The following is a 17,403-nucleotide window of genomic DNA, read 5'->3' as shown; positions in this document are numbered from 1 at the left end:
GTGCGTGTCTGTGTGCCTATGTATGTGCATGTGTGTAATTGTACATCTCTCTGTGTATGTGTGTATAGTAGTATAGAGGTTTTGGAAGTGTTCTAATTTGTTCTATTTAAGGTATAAATTTTTACTCAGTTAATGATAGTTTTGCTTTTTTATACCTTTTTAACTATTTCCATGAAACTTTGGCTAATTGGGGTAGCTACTCAATTGGCCCAAAGTGTACTAATATGTACTAGTTCCGATGTATCCCAATTAAATTTAAATATAAATAAATACATGGTATTTTATATATTGATATACGTGTGTGTGTGTGTGTGTGTGTATATATATATGTATGATTATATGTGTTATATATTTTCTAAGGTGCATACATAAAAGCAGCACTCACAAGAAAAGCATAAATTAGACACAATTTTTTACAAGAATGATGACAAAGGCTAAAACAAAGTCCATTTGAAAGGTGGTGGTAGTGTTGCTAAACTGTGGTGATAAGGGTTTTGCTGGTTGGTTGATGAACTGGAGGGACGTAACTGTTCTTGAACTTGGTGGTATGGGACTGTGGGTTTCTGTACCTCCTGCCTGATGGTCACTGTGAGAAGATGGTGTGGCCTGGGCGGTGTGACTGTTGGCGATGGATGTTGCTTTCTGGAGGCAGTGCCTCAAGGTTACCATGAAGGTTCTTGTCTCATTCACTGTTTGACCTAACTTTGTGATTTGGAGAGAAATATTGGTGTGCCAGTGGTTTAAGGGACAGGATTTACTTGTATCCTTTTCAGTGGGGTGGCATGGTATCCTAGCAGGTAGCACAGCACTGTACAACACAGTCTGTAATATTGGGGTTTAATTCCTACTGCTGTTCACAATTTGCATGATCTCCCAATGACCTTGTGAGTTACCTCCAGGTGTTCTGGTTTCCCCCTGCATTCCAAAAACATACATACCAGGGTTAGTGAATCGTGAACATGCTACGTTGACAACAGAAGCATGGCAAGACTTGTGGATTGTATGCTTTGATATACCTGAGACAAACAAAGCTAATGTTTAAGCTTAGCCGGGGGACAAGAAAGTGCTTCATATCCTTCCATATTTGAATAAGAAGGGAATATGGGCTACCAACACTCTAATCCCTCTCCCCACTCCCCCACCTCCACCCAAGTGCTGATATTCCACCTTCAGTTAATGGAGCAAGTAAGTTTTGGGCTGCTTATCTAAGGAAGGATGTGCTGGCATTGGAGAGGGTTCAGAGGAGGATGACAAGAATTATTCTGGAAATGAAAGAGTTAACATAGAAGGAGCATTTGATAGCTTCTAGGGTTTAGAAGAATGAGGGGGTATCTCACTGAAACCTATCAAATATTGGAAGGCCTCAGCTGAGTGGATGTAGAAATGATGTTGCCTATAGTGGAGGAGACTAGGACCAGAGGGCACAGCCTCAGAATAGAAGGATATCCCTTTAGAATAGCCAGAGGGTGGTGAATCGTGGAATTTGATGCCACAGACGTTGTTGTGGCCAGTTCATTGAGTGTATTTAAAGTGGAGGTTGATAGGTTCTTGATTAGTCAGGGTGCCAAAGGTTATGGGGAGAAGGCAGGAGAGTGGGGTGAGAGAGATAATAAATCAGCCATGGTGGAATGGCGGAACTGATGGGCTGAATGGTCTAATTCTACGCCTATGTCTTACGGTCTTAATGGAGTGCTGCCTCAGCAGGATAATTCAATGCAACCTTTCTTTCTCCACCCCCTCCTGTTCCCCAGTGTGAAGCCTTGCATCTGTAACTCTGCTTCATCTCTGCGCTCCAGCTGGGAGCTGACAATACTCACCCAACTGAAGCGAGTGCACTTTGATGACCAGCTCAATTTCCTCGCCTTGCCTCGGAGTTGAGCTGTCAAGTGTATGATGTTCCAAGCCTGCAGTGTACATCCCTGCCTTTCTCTGCCCTGTATGTGTGGATAATTATACATTGTCAAGGAGAATTCACAATGTGCCCCTGCTTTTCATTGATACTTCACTTCTTGTGTTTCTCTCCTGCACACATCTCCTTCCACCCCTTTAGGCTGCATAATTCTTTGAGTAAACACATTTACTTTTAATTTTGGCAATCTAAAGGCAGTCTTTAACCATTACACAAGACTGTCAGTGCTAGAAATCTGAAGCAGTGATGTTAAGACAGTAATGCGCTGCCTGCGGTGGTGGTAGAGGCAGAAATATTAGGGACCTTTAAGAGATGTTTAGATAGGCACGTGAAGGTGAGGAAAATGGAAGGATATGGACATTGCGTGGGCAGTAGAAATTAGTTAGCCATTTGATTACTAATTTAATTGATTCTGTACAAAATTGTGGGTTGAAAAGCCTGTCGGTGTGCTGTACTGTTCTTTGTTCTACGACATTGAATCGGGAAATCACACTGGCCATCATTCAACTAGATTATGGCTTAAGCCAGAGATTTTTGGATGTTTTCATCGGATAACCCAGTAAATATCATCACACCACACAACAAGGGAACAGGCCTTTGAGTTCCCCACAGGTCCATTTTAATTCTTTTTCCTCTCATCTTAGACCTGTACCTCTAATTTTAGACTCCCTGACATAGGGGATAAAGCTCCACTCAAGTGCCTTTTAAATCTTTTTCGTCTCATGTGAACCCTATGTCCTCTGGTTTTAGATTCTCTGGCCTGGAGGGGAAGAGTTAACAACTTCTGTATCTTATCTGCCCCTTCCCCAGCTACGTGAGGAGAGTTAAAAGTCAAGGATTTTTCATTCTAGTTCTGATTTGGGATGGAGCTGAAATGTTATTCCTCTTTCTCTGCTGCCTCACCTGCTGAGCCTCACTGGCATGTTACTGTTTAAACTTGCCTTTGTGCAAGATAAACACTTGGGAAATTTTTCAGTCTACAGTGCAGCGTGCTCACAAACCACATTGCTCAGCAGCCACATTCAGTGGTTCACGGCCCTCAGCTTCATGCCGTATCATTTTCCCCCTTCCTTGCCCATTTAGATATTTCTGGTCTCATCTGCCCCTCTTCCCCACTCCCTGCCTCATGCACTCAAGCTGGCTTCAAACTGTGATCAGAATCAGGTTTACTGTCACTGACATATGGCGCAGTGCAAGACATAAAATAATTACATAGTGTACAATAAGAAATATTTTAAAAAGTGGAAAATTCAAAGTTCAAAGTAAATTTATTATCAAATTACAAATATCTCAAGATTGATTTTCTTGCGGGCATTCACAGTAGATAGAAACACAATTGAATCAGTGAAAATTGCACACAGAGATGGATAAACAATCAATGTGCGAAATAAGACAAACTGCAAGTGCAAAAAGAAACAAATATAAATATGTTATAAGTAATATTGAGAATATGAGCTATAGAGGTGAGTGCAAAAATAGAGCAACAATAAAGAGTTAGTGTTCATGGACCATTCAGAAATCTGATGGTGGAGGAGAAGAAGCTGATCCTATAACTTCGAGTGTACATCTTCAGCTCCTGTAACTCCTCTCTGATTGTAGTAGTGAGAAGAGGGCACATCCTGGTGGTGGGGGTCCTTAATGATGGGTGATGCCTTCTTGAGGTATCGCCATTTGAAGATGTCCTGGATGTTGGGGAGGCTGGTCCCCATGATGGAGTGGCTGGGTCTACAACCCTCTGCAGCTTTATCCAGTCCTGTGCAGCGGCCTGTCCATACCAACAGTTTGCTCAGGTCCTTGAACTCCTTCTGTGGTATACAATCACTAGGGAGCACGATTCATCTGTCAGTCTTCTGGATACCCCATGCCCTTGCTTTGAAATGGTGATTTGAAGCGGCAGTCTTGTAAAGTTGGGGCCTATTTTCGTGGCTGTTTTCTGTGGTGGTGAATGTCTGCGATGCTGCATCACTAAATACTCAACCACCCTCACACAAGAGGTAGATATCAGTATAATATGTACCTCATCTGTTGTCAAAGGCAAAAGCACTAAATATTAATTAAAGACACAAGATTGTTCAGATCCTGAAACTCTTGAGCAACACACACACAAAACACTGGAGGAACTCAGCAGGTCAGGCAGCATCTATAGAGGAGAACACACTGTTTTTCACTCCATCTCAGTACATATGACAATAACACTAGAAGCAATTGTATTGTAATATCTCAAAGGCACATGTAACGGTTAAAACAACTGTGGTACAGGAAACAGTCAGATCCTTGAACTCCTTCTGTTCCATGAGCTTCTGGTAGATTTGCAACTGAACTTAATATCCCTGGCATTTCCTCACATCCTGACTCATCCCAGCATCGCAATCTATAAAACAGTCATTATGGAGAACCTTCACATGTTTGCACCACATGCAGCCCATTCTGCCCAATAGTGTTCCTACTGTCTCCCCTCAGCCTCCTTTGTGGACGATATCCAACCTCTCCCCATAATAAAGTCCTCCAGTCCAGTCAACATCCCTGTGAATCTTCTCTGCACACTCTGAAACTGTTACACTCTCCCAAATTAGAAGGTTCGGGTACAGGCCGAATAGAGGCGGTGCGGTCCAGGCCCCATAGTGATCAAAGTGACTGAATCCAGTGTTTGGATGACGATTCAGGTGCCGGGCCAGATTGAAAAGTTCAGGGTATCGAGGCCCGAGGCAAGGGACAGACCAGTTCAGTTTGCTGCTCCATGACATTTACTCTGTTCTGTACTGAACTAAGGGTCTGTGGACAGACTCTTTGTGGACACTATTTGCTTACTTTTATTGTTTCCATGATTTGTTTTTTTTCACTCTGCACATTGGGTGTTTGACGTTTTTTTTAATGGGCTCTTTTGGGTTTCTTTGTTTTGTGGCTGCCCATAGGGAGACAAATCTCAAGGTTGTATGATAGATATCTAATGTGCACGTTGGAGCTCACGGTTTTCACCGCCGATCCTCCCTTGATCTCCCCAGCCTTCATCGGATCATGGCCCCGCTCCAGGTCAAGAACTATGACCTCTTCTCTCCAGTGTCTTCTCCCTTCATCTCCCACTGAACAAAAGACCCAGCTCACACCGGTGTCAGACACACAACATGAAAACACACTCCCATTAGTGGATGGCTCACATTCCAAAGTGCCCGTTATCTCTAACCATAACCCAAACGCAGCTTCTACAGAAAGACAGTTACGTTAGCGGTGAAACCTTTCCCAGGGTGTTACATATACATACTTTGATAATAAACGTACTCGAACTTTGAAGGGTCTTGGTTAAAACGTTGACTATTTGTTTATTTCCATGGATGCAGCCTGATCTGCTGAATTACTCTAATGTTTTGTATGTGTTGCTCTGGATTTCCAGCATCTGCAGAATCTCTAATGTGCAGATTCTCCCTTTTGCATTAGCAACCAGAATTGCATACATTATTCCAAGTCCTTTGAAAAAGTAGCTAATCTGGCCGTTTGTGCTTTCTCAAGAGCTATTGACAAGTGCATGTAGAATTTAGATCAGCTCAACGGTCAACTTTGTCTACCAGATAAATTGGTGTGTTGGTCAGGGTGCAACATGTAACAAAAAAGCATTTAACAATTATTAAGAATTATATAAAGTTAGAGATTAGAGTATGGATATGGAATAAACGTGCATGACTACATAGATACCAGCATGTATTTAAAATGTAAACAACATTATGAAAAGTGTTTACTGTACTGTGTAGTGATGTGGGTAATACATGGAGAGGGTTGGGGAGGTAATCAGAATGGTTGATCAGACTAACTGCCTGGGGGGAAAAACTTTTAAGATGGCGTGAAGTTTTTGTTTTAATAGCCCTATAGTGCTTACCGGAAGGGAGCTTTTGCAAAAAGGCAGTTTGCAGGGTGGGTAGTGTCAACAATGATTTTTTTCTTGCTCGCTTTTTTGTCTTGGACACATACAAGTCCTGCAGTGATGGTCAACTGCAGCCAATTTCCTTTTCTGCTGACCTGACAGTTTGCTGCAGTTTTCATTTTTATTGCCAGATGTTTAGTGAGTAAACGTTGACGAAGAGCCTCCGTTCATCTCAGCAGCAGTGCCATGGGCTTGGAATTCCATCCTTGGATTTTGCCTGTGCTTATTTTCGCTTTTGCTCTGTTCACACAGGTCTGAGGAAGCAAATAAAGCATTTTCCGCAGCCGTTCAGATGCACGATGTGCTGGTAAAAGCCTGGGCAATGTGGGGTGACTACCTGGAGAACATCTTTGTCAAAGAAAGGCAGCTTCACCTTGGTGTGTCGGCCATCACCTGCTACCTGCATGCCTGCCGACACCAGAATGAGAGCAAATCGAGGAAGTACCTAGCTAAGGTGAGGACAACATCCACTGAAATCCTGGAGAACAGGCTATAAACCAAACACATAAACCAGTGAGTAAGATCATACATTGAACATAGAACATTACCGCACATCATAGGCCCTGCAGCCCGCAATGTTGTGCCGACATTTTAATGTTCTCTAAGGTCAATCTAACCCTTCTCTCCCACATAGCATTCCATTTTTCTATCATCCATCTGCCTATTCACGAGTTTCTTTAGATGTCCCTAATGAATCTGCCTCTACCACACCCTAGGCAGCACATTTCACATACTCAACACTGTTTAAAAAAAAAAGCAGCTTACTTCTGACATCCCTCCCCTTATACTTTCCTCTAATCACTTTAAAAATTATGCTCCCCGGTATTACCTGTTTCTGCCCTGAGGGAAAAGGTTCTCTGGCTGTCCACTTGATGTATGTCATTTACAATCTCCTACATTTGTATCAAGTTGCCTCTCATCCTCCTTTGCTCAAAAGAGAAAATCCCTAGCTCACTCAGCCTTTCCTCATAATACATACTCTCCATTCCAGGCATATCCTAGTTCTCATCTTTGCATCCACTCCAAAGTTTCTATAATGAGGCGACCAGAACTAAATACAATATTCAGGAAAGCAGCATCCGTCATCAGGGACCCACACCACCTAGGTCATTCTTTCTTCGCACTACTACCATCAGGAAAAAGGTACAGGAGCCTCAGGACTCCCTCCACCAGGTTCAGGAACCAACCCCTCAGGAATTACCCCTCAACCATCAGGCTCTTGAACCAAAGGGGATAACTTCACTCCACTGAACTGTTCCCTCAACCTATGATCTCATTTTTAATGTCTCTTCATCTCATGTTTTTGATATATAGATAGATAGATATACTTTATTAATCCCGAGGGAAATTGGTTTCGTTACAGCCGCACCAACCAAGAATAGAGTGTAAATATAGCAATACAAAAACCACAAACAATCAAACAACAAGATGCAAACTATTATTGCTTATTTATCTATTGTTATTATCTTTTTGTATTTGCACAGTTTGTGGTGGTTTGCACCCTGGTTGTCTGCCCCATTGGTGGGGTCTTTCACTCATTCTATTATGTTTATTGGATTTACTGAGTATACCTACAAGAAAATGAATCTCAGGGTTGTATACGGTGACCTGTGTACTTTGATAACAAATTTATTCCAAGTGTGGTGTAACCAGGATTTTATAGAGCTGCAACTTTACCACTTGGCTCTCGAGCTCAATCTCCTGGCTAATTAAGACCGATAGTTCATGCGCCTTCATAAGCACCCTATCAACTTGCACGGCAGTTTTGGGATAGAGTAGGCAGATGTACAGATTAAATTGGCATCATGAATGGCATAGACGTGATGGACCAAAGGGTCTGAATTACATTCCATAATGGCAATCCACATGTTTTCTATCCTTACCTAAAAATCAACCTTGAATAAATTCATCGGTTGAGTATCCACTCCTTCATGGCACAGGGAATTAAAGGTTCTCTGCCTTCAAGAAATTTCTCCTCCTCATCGTACTTTTTTCCTGAGACCACATCCTAAGTTCTGTGCTCTCCAACAAAGAGAAGCTACAGCCACCCTCCTACTCCATTCCAGAATTGTATTTATTTTTGGTATGTGAAGATCAACACCCGAGAAAGTCAAAGTCTATTGAAGGTGGTGGATACAGTCCAGTTGAGCACAGGCAAAGCTCTCCCGATCATTGAATACATTTACAAGGAGCACTACCACGAGAAAGCAACGTCCATCATCAAAGGCCCCCACCACCCATTCCATGCCCTCTTCTCACTAGTACCTTGGGCAGGAAGTAAAGGTGCTTTAGGTCCCAGACCACTAGGAACCATTATTACCCTCATGCTCCTAACTGGTATGGATAACCTCAACTCTGAACTGCTTCTACAACCTACAGACTCAAATTAAAGGATTCTTTACAACTCATGTTCTCAGTATTATTCTTTTTATTTACATAATTTGTCTTATTTTGCACAATGGTTGTTCATAGTTTTTTTCGTAAATTCTATTGTATTTCTTTATTATCCTGTGAAAGCCCCCAAGAAAATGAATCTCGAGATGGTACATGGTAACATATAAGTACTTTGATAATAAATTATACTTTGGCTTTGAAGATGCTCCTGATTTGCTTCTAAGTCCTCAGTTCTTTTATGCCCTCATTTCCCAGGTCCTTTGGCTCCTGAGTTTTGACGATGAGAAGAACACGCTGGCAGACGCTGTGGACAAGTACTGCATTGGCGTGCCTCCTGTCCAGTGGCTTGCTTGGATTCCTCAGCTCCTGACTTGCCTGGTTGGCTCAGAGGGCAAACTTCTCCTCAACCTCATCAGCCAAGTATGTCCAGGTTCAGTTTCTACACACACACACACACACACACACACACACACACACACACACACACACACACACACACAGACCCTAGGGTGAAATGAAATTTCTCACTAGCGTGAGACTCACAGAATAAGCTTCACACATGGTCATAGTAAATACAGCAATAAACGTAGCAACGAGGACAAAACAGCAGAATGGTGCAAAGTATAACAGACCAAACTGAATTAGTGTAAAAAGACACACGCTCAATGTTTTAGGAGCAGCTTCTTCCCCTCTGCATCAGATTTCTGAATGGACAATGAAGCTATGTACACTACCTCAGTTTTTTTTTTGTTTTTGCACTACTGATTTAATATATATGTATATATCTTATTGTAATTTATAGCTTTTTATTATGTATTGTAATTTTCTGCTTCCGCAAAACACTGTATTTCACAACATACGCTAGTGATATTAAACCTGATTCTGATTCTGAATTTGGTTCTTATTCTGAGTATCCTAGAGTATTTTGTGAAAAGTTCCACAATGTCGCCTCAAAAAGTGTCTTGAACACATGTTTCAGAAGAGGTGTGAAGGACAGAGTTGTTATGAGGGAAAGAGGGACGCGAGTCAGAGGGAGAGACGTCAGTGGGCGAAGAGGGGTTATTGGGGGGAGGATGTCATGGAGGAAGGGCATCATAACAGAGGAAGAATGTCAGTCGAGGAAGAGGTGGGTGGAGGGATAAAAATAGGGAGGAAGGGGATGTCAGCTGAGGGAGCAGGACTGGTAATGAGAGAATGAGGAATGTCAGGGGACAGCTTCTTACTCTCTGCCATCAGAGTTCTGAATGGACAATGAACCCAGGTGCACTACCTCACTTTTTTTTTCTTTTTTGCTTTCTTTTTACACTACTTATCTAAATATATATATTAATCTAAATATATTAAATATATATATAATATTTTTTTGTTATGTATTGCTGCCGCAAAACATCAAAACTTGCGATATATACCAGTGATATTAAACCTGATTCTGATTTTGAACTGATGGGCTCTAGCATCACCCATAGTGATGACTGGCTTTGTGACTGTCGACTCATTTGTGTGAACTTCAGTTCTGAATGTTATTTGTTTACTTTTATTGTTTGCACAATTTGTTTTTCTTTTCTGCGCATTGAGTGTTTGACTGTCTTTTTTTTAATGAGTTCTCTTGGGTTTTGTTTTGTGGCTGCCAGTTAGACAAATCTCAAGGTTGTATATAGTATACATACCTTGTTAATAAATGTAGTTTGAATTTAGAAATGCTAAACTGACTTCAATAGGGCATAATAGTGTGAATGCACGCAGTCTTTTCTCCCCCCAGCAAAAGGAAACGAAGTACTGGAGGTGATGCTTTTACGGTGAGAGGGGAAAAATGTAAAAGTCACTTGAGGGATAACTTCTTCGTGGAGAAGGTGGAGAGTAATGGAACTGAGAAAGTGGTTGAAGTAGGTGCAATATATTCAAGGGACACTTGAATAACTTTATGGATAGGAAAGGGTTAGAGGAATAATGGGGCGAATGTGGGTAAGTGGAACAAGCAGATCAGCACTTTGGTCAGCATAGGATTAAGGTGAGAGGAGAGAAATTTAATCAGAATATGAGGAGCAACTCTTTCATCCAAAGGTTGGGTAAGTATATGGAAAAAACGGTCAAAGGAAGTTGCATTGTGGATAGGAAAGGGATGCTGTCATGGTCCTGACTGAACAGTGACAGGCATCCAGATTTTGGTGATCCAATTCCCTCGAGTATGGTTAGCTACCATTCCTCCTTTAAGTCTAAGGCTGCCAATTATTGTCTGCCGTATTCAATCATGGAAAGTCTGTACTCAGCCTCGGGCTGAGCATTCTGTGCTCAATTGTAGGAGTTCTATTTCTCGTATTACTGTTTGTGATTCGCCTTTGGATTTCATTTGCTTTTGTCTTGTTTATTTCGATTCTAAGTCTGTGTGAATTCTAGACCTACTCTGCATTTGGGTTCACCTCTGTCCATAGCTATTTCATTACAGATACATACCAATTGTGATCGGTTAGGACTACCTTCGATGTGGTATTGTGGTTGGCATTGACCAGTTGGGCCAAAGGGCCTGCTTCAGTGCTGTGTGACTGTCTGTGATACTTCCCTCTCCAGTAGGTCCACTTTACAGTCACCAGTTAACATACCAACCTGCACATGGGAGGGAAAACCACAGGGTCGCAGAGAGAGCATGCAAGCTCCGCATGGACAGCTCCTATGGTCAGGATTGAAGCTGGTTTTGTTGGAGCTGCATGAGGCAACAGTTCTGTCTGTTGTGCCGCTCAGCTGCCCAATGAGAGAGCACTTTACATACAGGCTGATGGAACCCCAGAACTTGTTCCCATGTCTTTTCACAACTGAGATCATTGATTCTGATTGGCCTCCGTAGTTATACAGATGAGTTGTGATTTTAGACCATAAGAATTAGGCCATTCAGCCCGTCTAATCTGCTCCACTGAGTTATTCCTCTCAACCCCTTTCTCCTGCCTTCTCCCCATAACCTTCGACACCCTTAGTAATCAAATACCTATCAACTTCAGCTTTAAATATATCTAATGACTTGGCTTCCACAGCTGTCAGTGGTGACGAATTCCACAGATTCACCACACTCTGGCGGAATAAGTTCCTCCTCATCTCTAAACTAAATAACAATAATAATAATACTTTAATGATCCCGAGTAGGAAATTCTTCAGTTACAGCAGCAATATTTAAAAACACACTTCTAACTAATAATAAATACAGAATAATGATAATATAAAATTAGTAATAATAATAGTTAGATAGAGCTCTTAAAGATAGCAGAGTGAAGGGGTATGGGGATAGGGCAGGAACGGGGTACTGATTGTGGATGATCAGCCATGATCACAGTGAATGGTGGTGCTGGCTCGAAGGGCTGAATGGCCTACTCCTGCACCTATTGTCTATTGTCTATAATATAATAGTAGTATAGCAATGTGCAATAATGTACAAGATAATAAATCAGAGACTGTTGAACTATGATGTGTGTTCACGCATAGAGATGAACTATTGTATATGACATTCTCCTTTCTTAGATAAGGGGCCTAAACAGCTCGCAATACAAGTGTGGTCTGACCAGTGATGCTTTATAGAGCCTCAGCATGACATACCTGCTTTAATACTCTAACTTTTCGTTGAATGACTGAGCAAGAGCAAGAAGCTGAGTAGTTACTTCCTCTAGCAGATGTGTCTATTCATTGTCACTGTTCTTGGTAACAGGATGAGAGATATAATTCAGGAAAATTATCAGCACAATTCAGCACTTCATTAGTAACTGCAAACTCTTAAGTCACTGCCAGTATTTACAATCAGTGGCCACTTTATTAGATACACCTATGTACCTGCTAGTCAGCCAATCATGTGGCAGCAACTCTGCATAAAAGCATGCAAACACGGTCAAGAGGTTCAGTTGTTCAGACCATACATCAGAAATGTGATCCAGAAGTGACTTTGACTGTAGAATGTTTGTTGGTGCTGGACGAGAAGGTTTGAGTATCTCAAAAACAGCTAATCTCCTGGACTTTTCACATATAACAGTCTTATAGAGTTTATAGAGAATGGTGCGATAAACTTAAAAAAAACATCCAGTGAACGGCAGTTCTATGGATGAAAACACCTTGTTAATGAGAGAGTTCAGAGAAGAATGGCCAGACTAGTTTGAGCTGACAGGAAGGTGACAGTAACTCAAGTATCTACGTGTTACAACTGTGTTGTGCAGAAGAGCATCTCTGAACACACAGCACGTTGAACCTCGAAGTGGATGGGCTACAGCAGCAGAAGACCACAAACACGCACTCAGTGACCACTTTATTAGGTACGGGAGGCTCGAGAAGGCAGCATCTGTCATTAACGACCCTCATCACCCAGGAGGGGCTCTCTTCTCATTGCTACCATCAAGGAGGACGTACCTGAAGACACAAAATCAACGTTACAGGAACAGCTCCATCAGATGTCCAAATGGACAATGAGCCCATGAATTCTACCCCACCCTTTTTTTTTGCATTCTTTTTGCACTACTTAATTTAATTTATATATATCTCTTGTAATTTATAGAACTTTTTATTATTATGTATTGTGGTGGACTGCTGCTGCGTAACAACAAATTTCACGACATAGGCCAGTGATATTGAAGCTGATTCTGATACCCTTGTACATTAAGTGGCTATTTTGCACCGTTATTGCTATTAACAGTGCACAAGATTCTCCTGTAATAGGCAAAACCAGAGCGCAGTGTTGAGTCCTTTGAGAATTGTGGCTTAATATAAGGACTGGTTGATGTCATTATGCTTTTCTCTTTTTTCCTCATTATCTGCATGAGTGCAGCTATTTGGCACGTAGTAAATAGTGCTGAAATTTGATGGCTGGATTTCACCAATTAATGCTGACACAACATTACTCAGTCTCAGTTATTTTTGTAATGTTATTATCGAAGGCATGAATTTAACTCAAAAGATACAGACTAATGGAATGCAGTCTATTGAAGTTGGTGGGCGATGGAACATCAAATTTCAGCAACAGTACAGTAATTTGCGAATGGTGTTTGGAGAGAAATGTGATTTCATGTGACCGCCTAACCATCCCGATTTAATACAGTGCAATAGCTCTTCAAATATCTACAGTGTTATCCCTCGCATTCCAGCTCTTGGATAGTCATTTCCACCCAGGGCCAGAATCAGGTTTATTATCGCGCTGTGGAATTTGTTGTGCATGACATAAGAACAAACAAAAGTTACAATTAAATAAAAAAAGTCCGTAAGACAAGAGAGCAGAATTAGGCCATTTGGCCCATGGGGTCTGCTCCACCACTTGATCATGGCTGATTTATGTTCCCCTCTCAACCCCATTCTCTTGCCTTCTCCCTGTAACCTTTCAGTATTTGATGGGTTTCAATGGGATCCCCCATTCTTCTATGAAGTGCAAACGAAGAATAGCGAGGTAGTGTTGATAGATTCATGGATCGTTCAGAAATCTGATGGAGGAGAATGAGAAGGATGCTGGATAACTGGTACAGAGGTATCAGAATCAGGTTTTTTATCACTGACATATGCTGTGAAATGTATTCTTTTACAACAGCAGTACAGTGCAATACTATAAAAATTATAATAAGTTACAATAAGGAATATACACTATACATAAGTAATGCAAAAAAAGAGCAAAATAGTGACGTAGTGTTCATTGTTCATGGCCCATTCAAAACTCTGTTGGCAAAGGGGAGGAAGCTGTTCACAAAACATGGAGTGTAAGTTTACCTCCTCCCTGATGACAGCAATGAGAAGAGGGCATTTCCTGGGTGATGAGAGTCATTAATAATGGATGCCACTACCTCTTGTAGATGTCCTCAATGGTGCACATAATCTTGAGGTGCACCTATGAGGGGTGATTGATAAGTTCATGGCCTAAGGTAGAAGGAGTCAATTTTAGAAAACCTAGCACATTTATTTTTCCTACATTTACACACTTAGTCCAGCAGTCGTGGAGCATATGTATCCCTCCTTGTCGAAGTCGGCGTCTTAGACCTCCAGAAAGTGGTCCACAGCAAGGGTGATTGATAAGTTCGTGGCCTAAAGTAGAAGGAGATGAATTATTAACTTCAAACTTTCTGCATTTTCACTCAAACAGTTGAACTGCACGTGCATGTAACGAGAGCTGTATAACTCCTCTCTTTCTACCTTAGGCCACGAACTTATCAATTACCCCTGCAGTGGACCACCTGGAGGTCCAAGGCGCTCTCGTTACATGCACGTGCAGTTCAACTCTTTGAGTGATCATGCAGAAAGTTTGAAGTTAATAACCCATCTCCTTCTAACTTAGGCCATGAACTTATCAATCACCCCTTCGTATGTTGATCTTCAGCGAAGAATGAATGTAGTGGGCCAAATGGCTTATTTCCTCGCAGTCTAAATCTGTCAGACTGCAGCTGCATTATCATATCCTATGAATCTCCATAATAACAGCAAATGAAGCAGATGGACTCCGGACTCATCAGTAATCCTGTTCAACTTGCTTCTTTACTATTACACATTTTGTAAAATGCTGCAGTTGAGTGGAACTTGTCTCTGAATTTCTATGACCTATTTCAAGATTCAAGATTGTTTAAAATCATGTCCGGTACACGAGTGTAAAGGGGAACAAAATAATTGTTAATCTGTATCTGATGCAGTGCAAAAAAAACACATTAAGATAAAGCACACAGAAATAAAAAAGCACCATAAATACATAAGATAGCTTATATACATAGATTGTATATCCATAATGTGACACTAGGCACAGGAGTGTCTGTACATAGGGTGACTGACAAGAAATGATAAATAGTCGGTGGGGTAGTTAGTGGGTAGAGGTGCTGATCAGCCTTACTGCTTGAGGAAGGTAACTGGTTTTGAATCTGGTGTCCAGCTGAGATTGCAAGCACGTTCATGGTTCTGTCATGGATATTTCCTGCAGGTTGGAAGAGTCTTTCCCCAAGCTGTCTACTTTCCAATCAGGACGCTATACTTGACCTTGAAGATTGAACAGCGAGAACGCTACAAAAGTGGTAAGGCTTTGCCTGAGTGCGCTGTCTTTATCTCCTTCCCAGCATTCAGGAGCTAGTCCGCCTGCAGCATTTGGGCATTTGAAGTAGGGGTTCTCCCCTGCCCCCCCCTTCAGCCTGCATTGCTCTTGAGCAGGGAAGAAGAGCGAGTGAAGGTGCTTGCCACAAGAGTTCCCCTGTATCTACTTTCAGCCACTGATTTCAAACAATACTCCTTGCCTTTTAGGGTCTTTCAATTCAGGATTGTTTAATATCATTTCCACTACATAAGTGTAAAGGAGCCACAAAATAATTATTACTCCAACTGCAATGTAGCACAAAAATCACAGTAAGATAAGGAACACAATAATAGTAAAATAACAGAATAAATATGTACATAAGATAGCTTATATACTATGCATACTGCAGGTGGCAATCTGTGGATTACGCCCCGTGTTACGTGCTAGTCTGGGCAGGATGATGGCTTGAGTGGCTGAGGAGTATCGGTGGATGCTGTTTGCTTGGATTTTCAGAAGATCTTCGACAAAGTGCTGCACATGAGGCTGTTTAACATGATAAGAGCAAAGGGTATTACAGGAATGATACTAGCGTGATAGAAAGATACTAGATTGGCTGAATGACAGAAGGCAAAGAGTGAGAATAAAGGGGGCTTTTTTCTGCCAGTGAGTAGTGGTGTTCCACAGGGTTTAGTGGTGTGACTGCTTCTTTTGACATTATACCTTAGGCCACAAACTTCTTTTGACTGTATGTCACTGACTTGGATAATGGAGTTGATGGCTTTGTGGCCAGATTTACAGACAATATAAAAATGGGTGGAGTGACAGGTAGTGTTGAGGAAGCAGGGTGTCTGTAGGTCTTGGACATATTGGGAGAATGGGCAAAGAAGTGAATGTATGGAAGTGTATGTTCATGCACTTTAGTAGAAGGAATAATGGTGCAGACTATTTTCTAAGCAGAAAGAAAATTCAAAAACTAGAAGTGCAAAGAGACTTGGGAGTCCTTGTGCAGAATTCACTAAAGGTTCACTTGAAGGTTGAGTCAGTGGTGAGAAAGGCAAATGCAATGTTAGCATTCATTTCGAGAGTACTAGAGGTGAGGATGCGATGCTGGGTCTTTATAAGGCTTTGTTCAGACTGCACTGGGAGCATTGTGAGCAGTTTTGGACTCCTTATCTAAGAAAAGCTGTGCTGGCATTGGAAAGTGTCCAGAGGGGGTTCACGAGATTGATTCCAGGAATGTAAAGGTTAATCTGTAAGGAGCACTTGATAGCTCTGAGCCTGTACTTGCTGGAGTTTAAAAGAATGAGAGAGGATCTCATTGAAACCTATCGAATATTGAAAGGCCTAGGCAGTCCAGATGTGGAAAGAATGTTAATTTACAACAAAGATGAGAAGGAATTTCTTTAGCCAAAGGGTGGTGAATCTGTGGAATTCATTGCTTTAATTTTCTCAATGACTTGGCCTCCACAGCTGTCCATGGCAGAGGTTGGTAGGTTCTTGATTAGACAGGGCATCAAAGATTACAAGGATAAAGGAGGAGAATGGAGTGGAGAGGGATAATAAATCAACCAAGATTAAATGCCAGAACAGACTTGATGGGCCGAGTCCCTAATTCTGCTCCTGTGTCATGTGCATAGGTTGATTGTATGTCCATAAAGTGACACGAGGCACAAGAGCGTCTGTACATAAGGAGACAGACAGAAAATGATAAAGCAGTGGTGGTTCGGGGTGTGGTGGGGTGGGTTAGTGGGTGGAGTTTCTGTTTACAGTGCCTATAAAAAATATTCACTCCCCCTTGAAAGTTTTCGTGATTTAATTGTTTTACAACATTGAATCACAGTGGTTTAATTTGGCTTTTTTAACACTGATCAATAGAAAAAGACTCGTGTCAAAATGAAAAAAGATCTTTACAACGTGATCTAAATTAATTACAAATATTAAACACAAAATAATTGGTTGTATTAGTATGCACCCCCTTTAAGTCAGTATTTAATAGATGCACCTTTGGTAACAATTACAGCCTTGAGTCTGTGTGGATAGGTCTCTATTAGCTTTGCACATCTGGACACTGCAATTTTTCCCCATTCTTCTTTACAAAACTGCTGAAACTCTGTCAGATTGCATGGGGATCGTGACTAAACAGTCTTTTTCAAGTCCAGCCACAAATTCATATTTGGATTGAGGTCTGAA

The 17,403-nt window shown here is 41.5% G+C and overlaps 1 protein-coding gene across 2 annotated transcripts in view; it reads left to right on the top strand.

The window, feature by feature from the left end:
• Window positions 1-17,403, top strand: part of trrap (transformation/transcription domain-associated protein) — a 317,959-nt gene that overhangs the window by 244,069 nt on the left and 56,487 nt on the right. For both annotated transcript variants that reach the window (XM_063059362.1, XM_063059361.1), the window contains 3 exons: window positions 6,075-6,276; window positions 8,472-8,636; window positions 15,127-15,217. In XM_063059362.1, the coding sequence (XP_062915432.1) occupies window positions 6,075-6,276; window positions 8,472-8,636; window positions 15,127-15,217 (458 nt within the window). The remainder of the gene's footprint in view (window positions 1-6,074; window positions 6,277-8,471; window positions 8,637-15,126; window positions 15,218-17,403) is intronic.

Source organism: Mobula hypostoma, chromosome 9 (assembly GCF_963921235.1).
Source record: "Mobula hypostoma chromosome 9, sMobHyp1.1, whole genome shotgun sequence".
Classification (NCBI taxonomy): domain Eukaryota; kingdom Metazoa; phylum Chordata; class Chondrichthyes; order Myliobatiformes; family Myliobatidae; genus Mobula; species Mobula hypostoma.
This window is presented reverse-complemented; position numbering and strand designations above follow the sequence as displayed.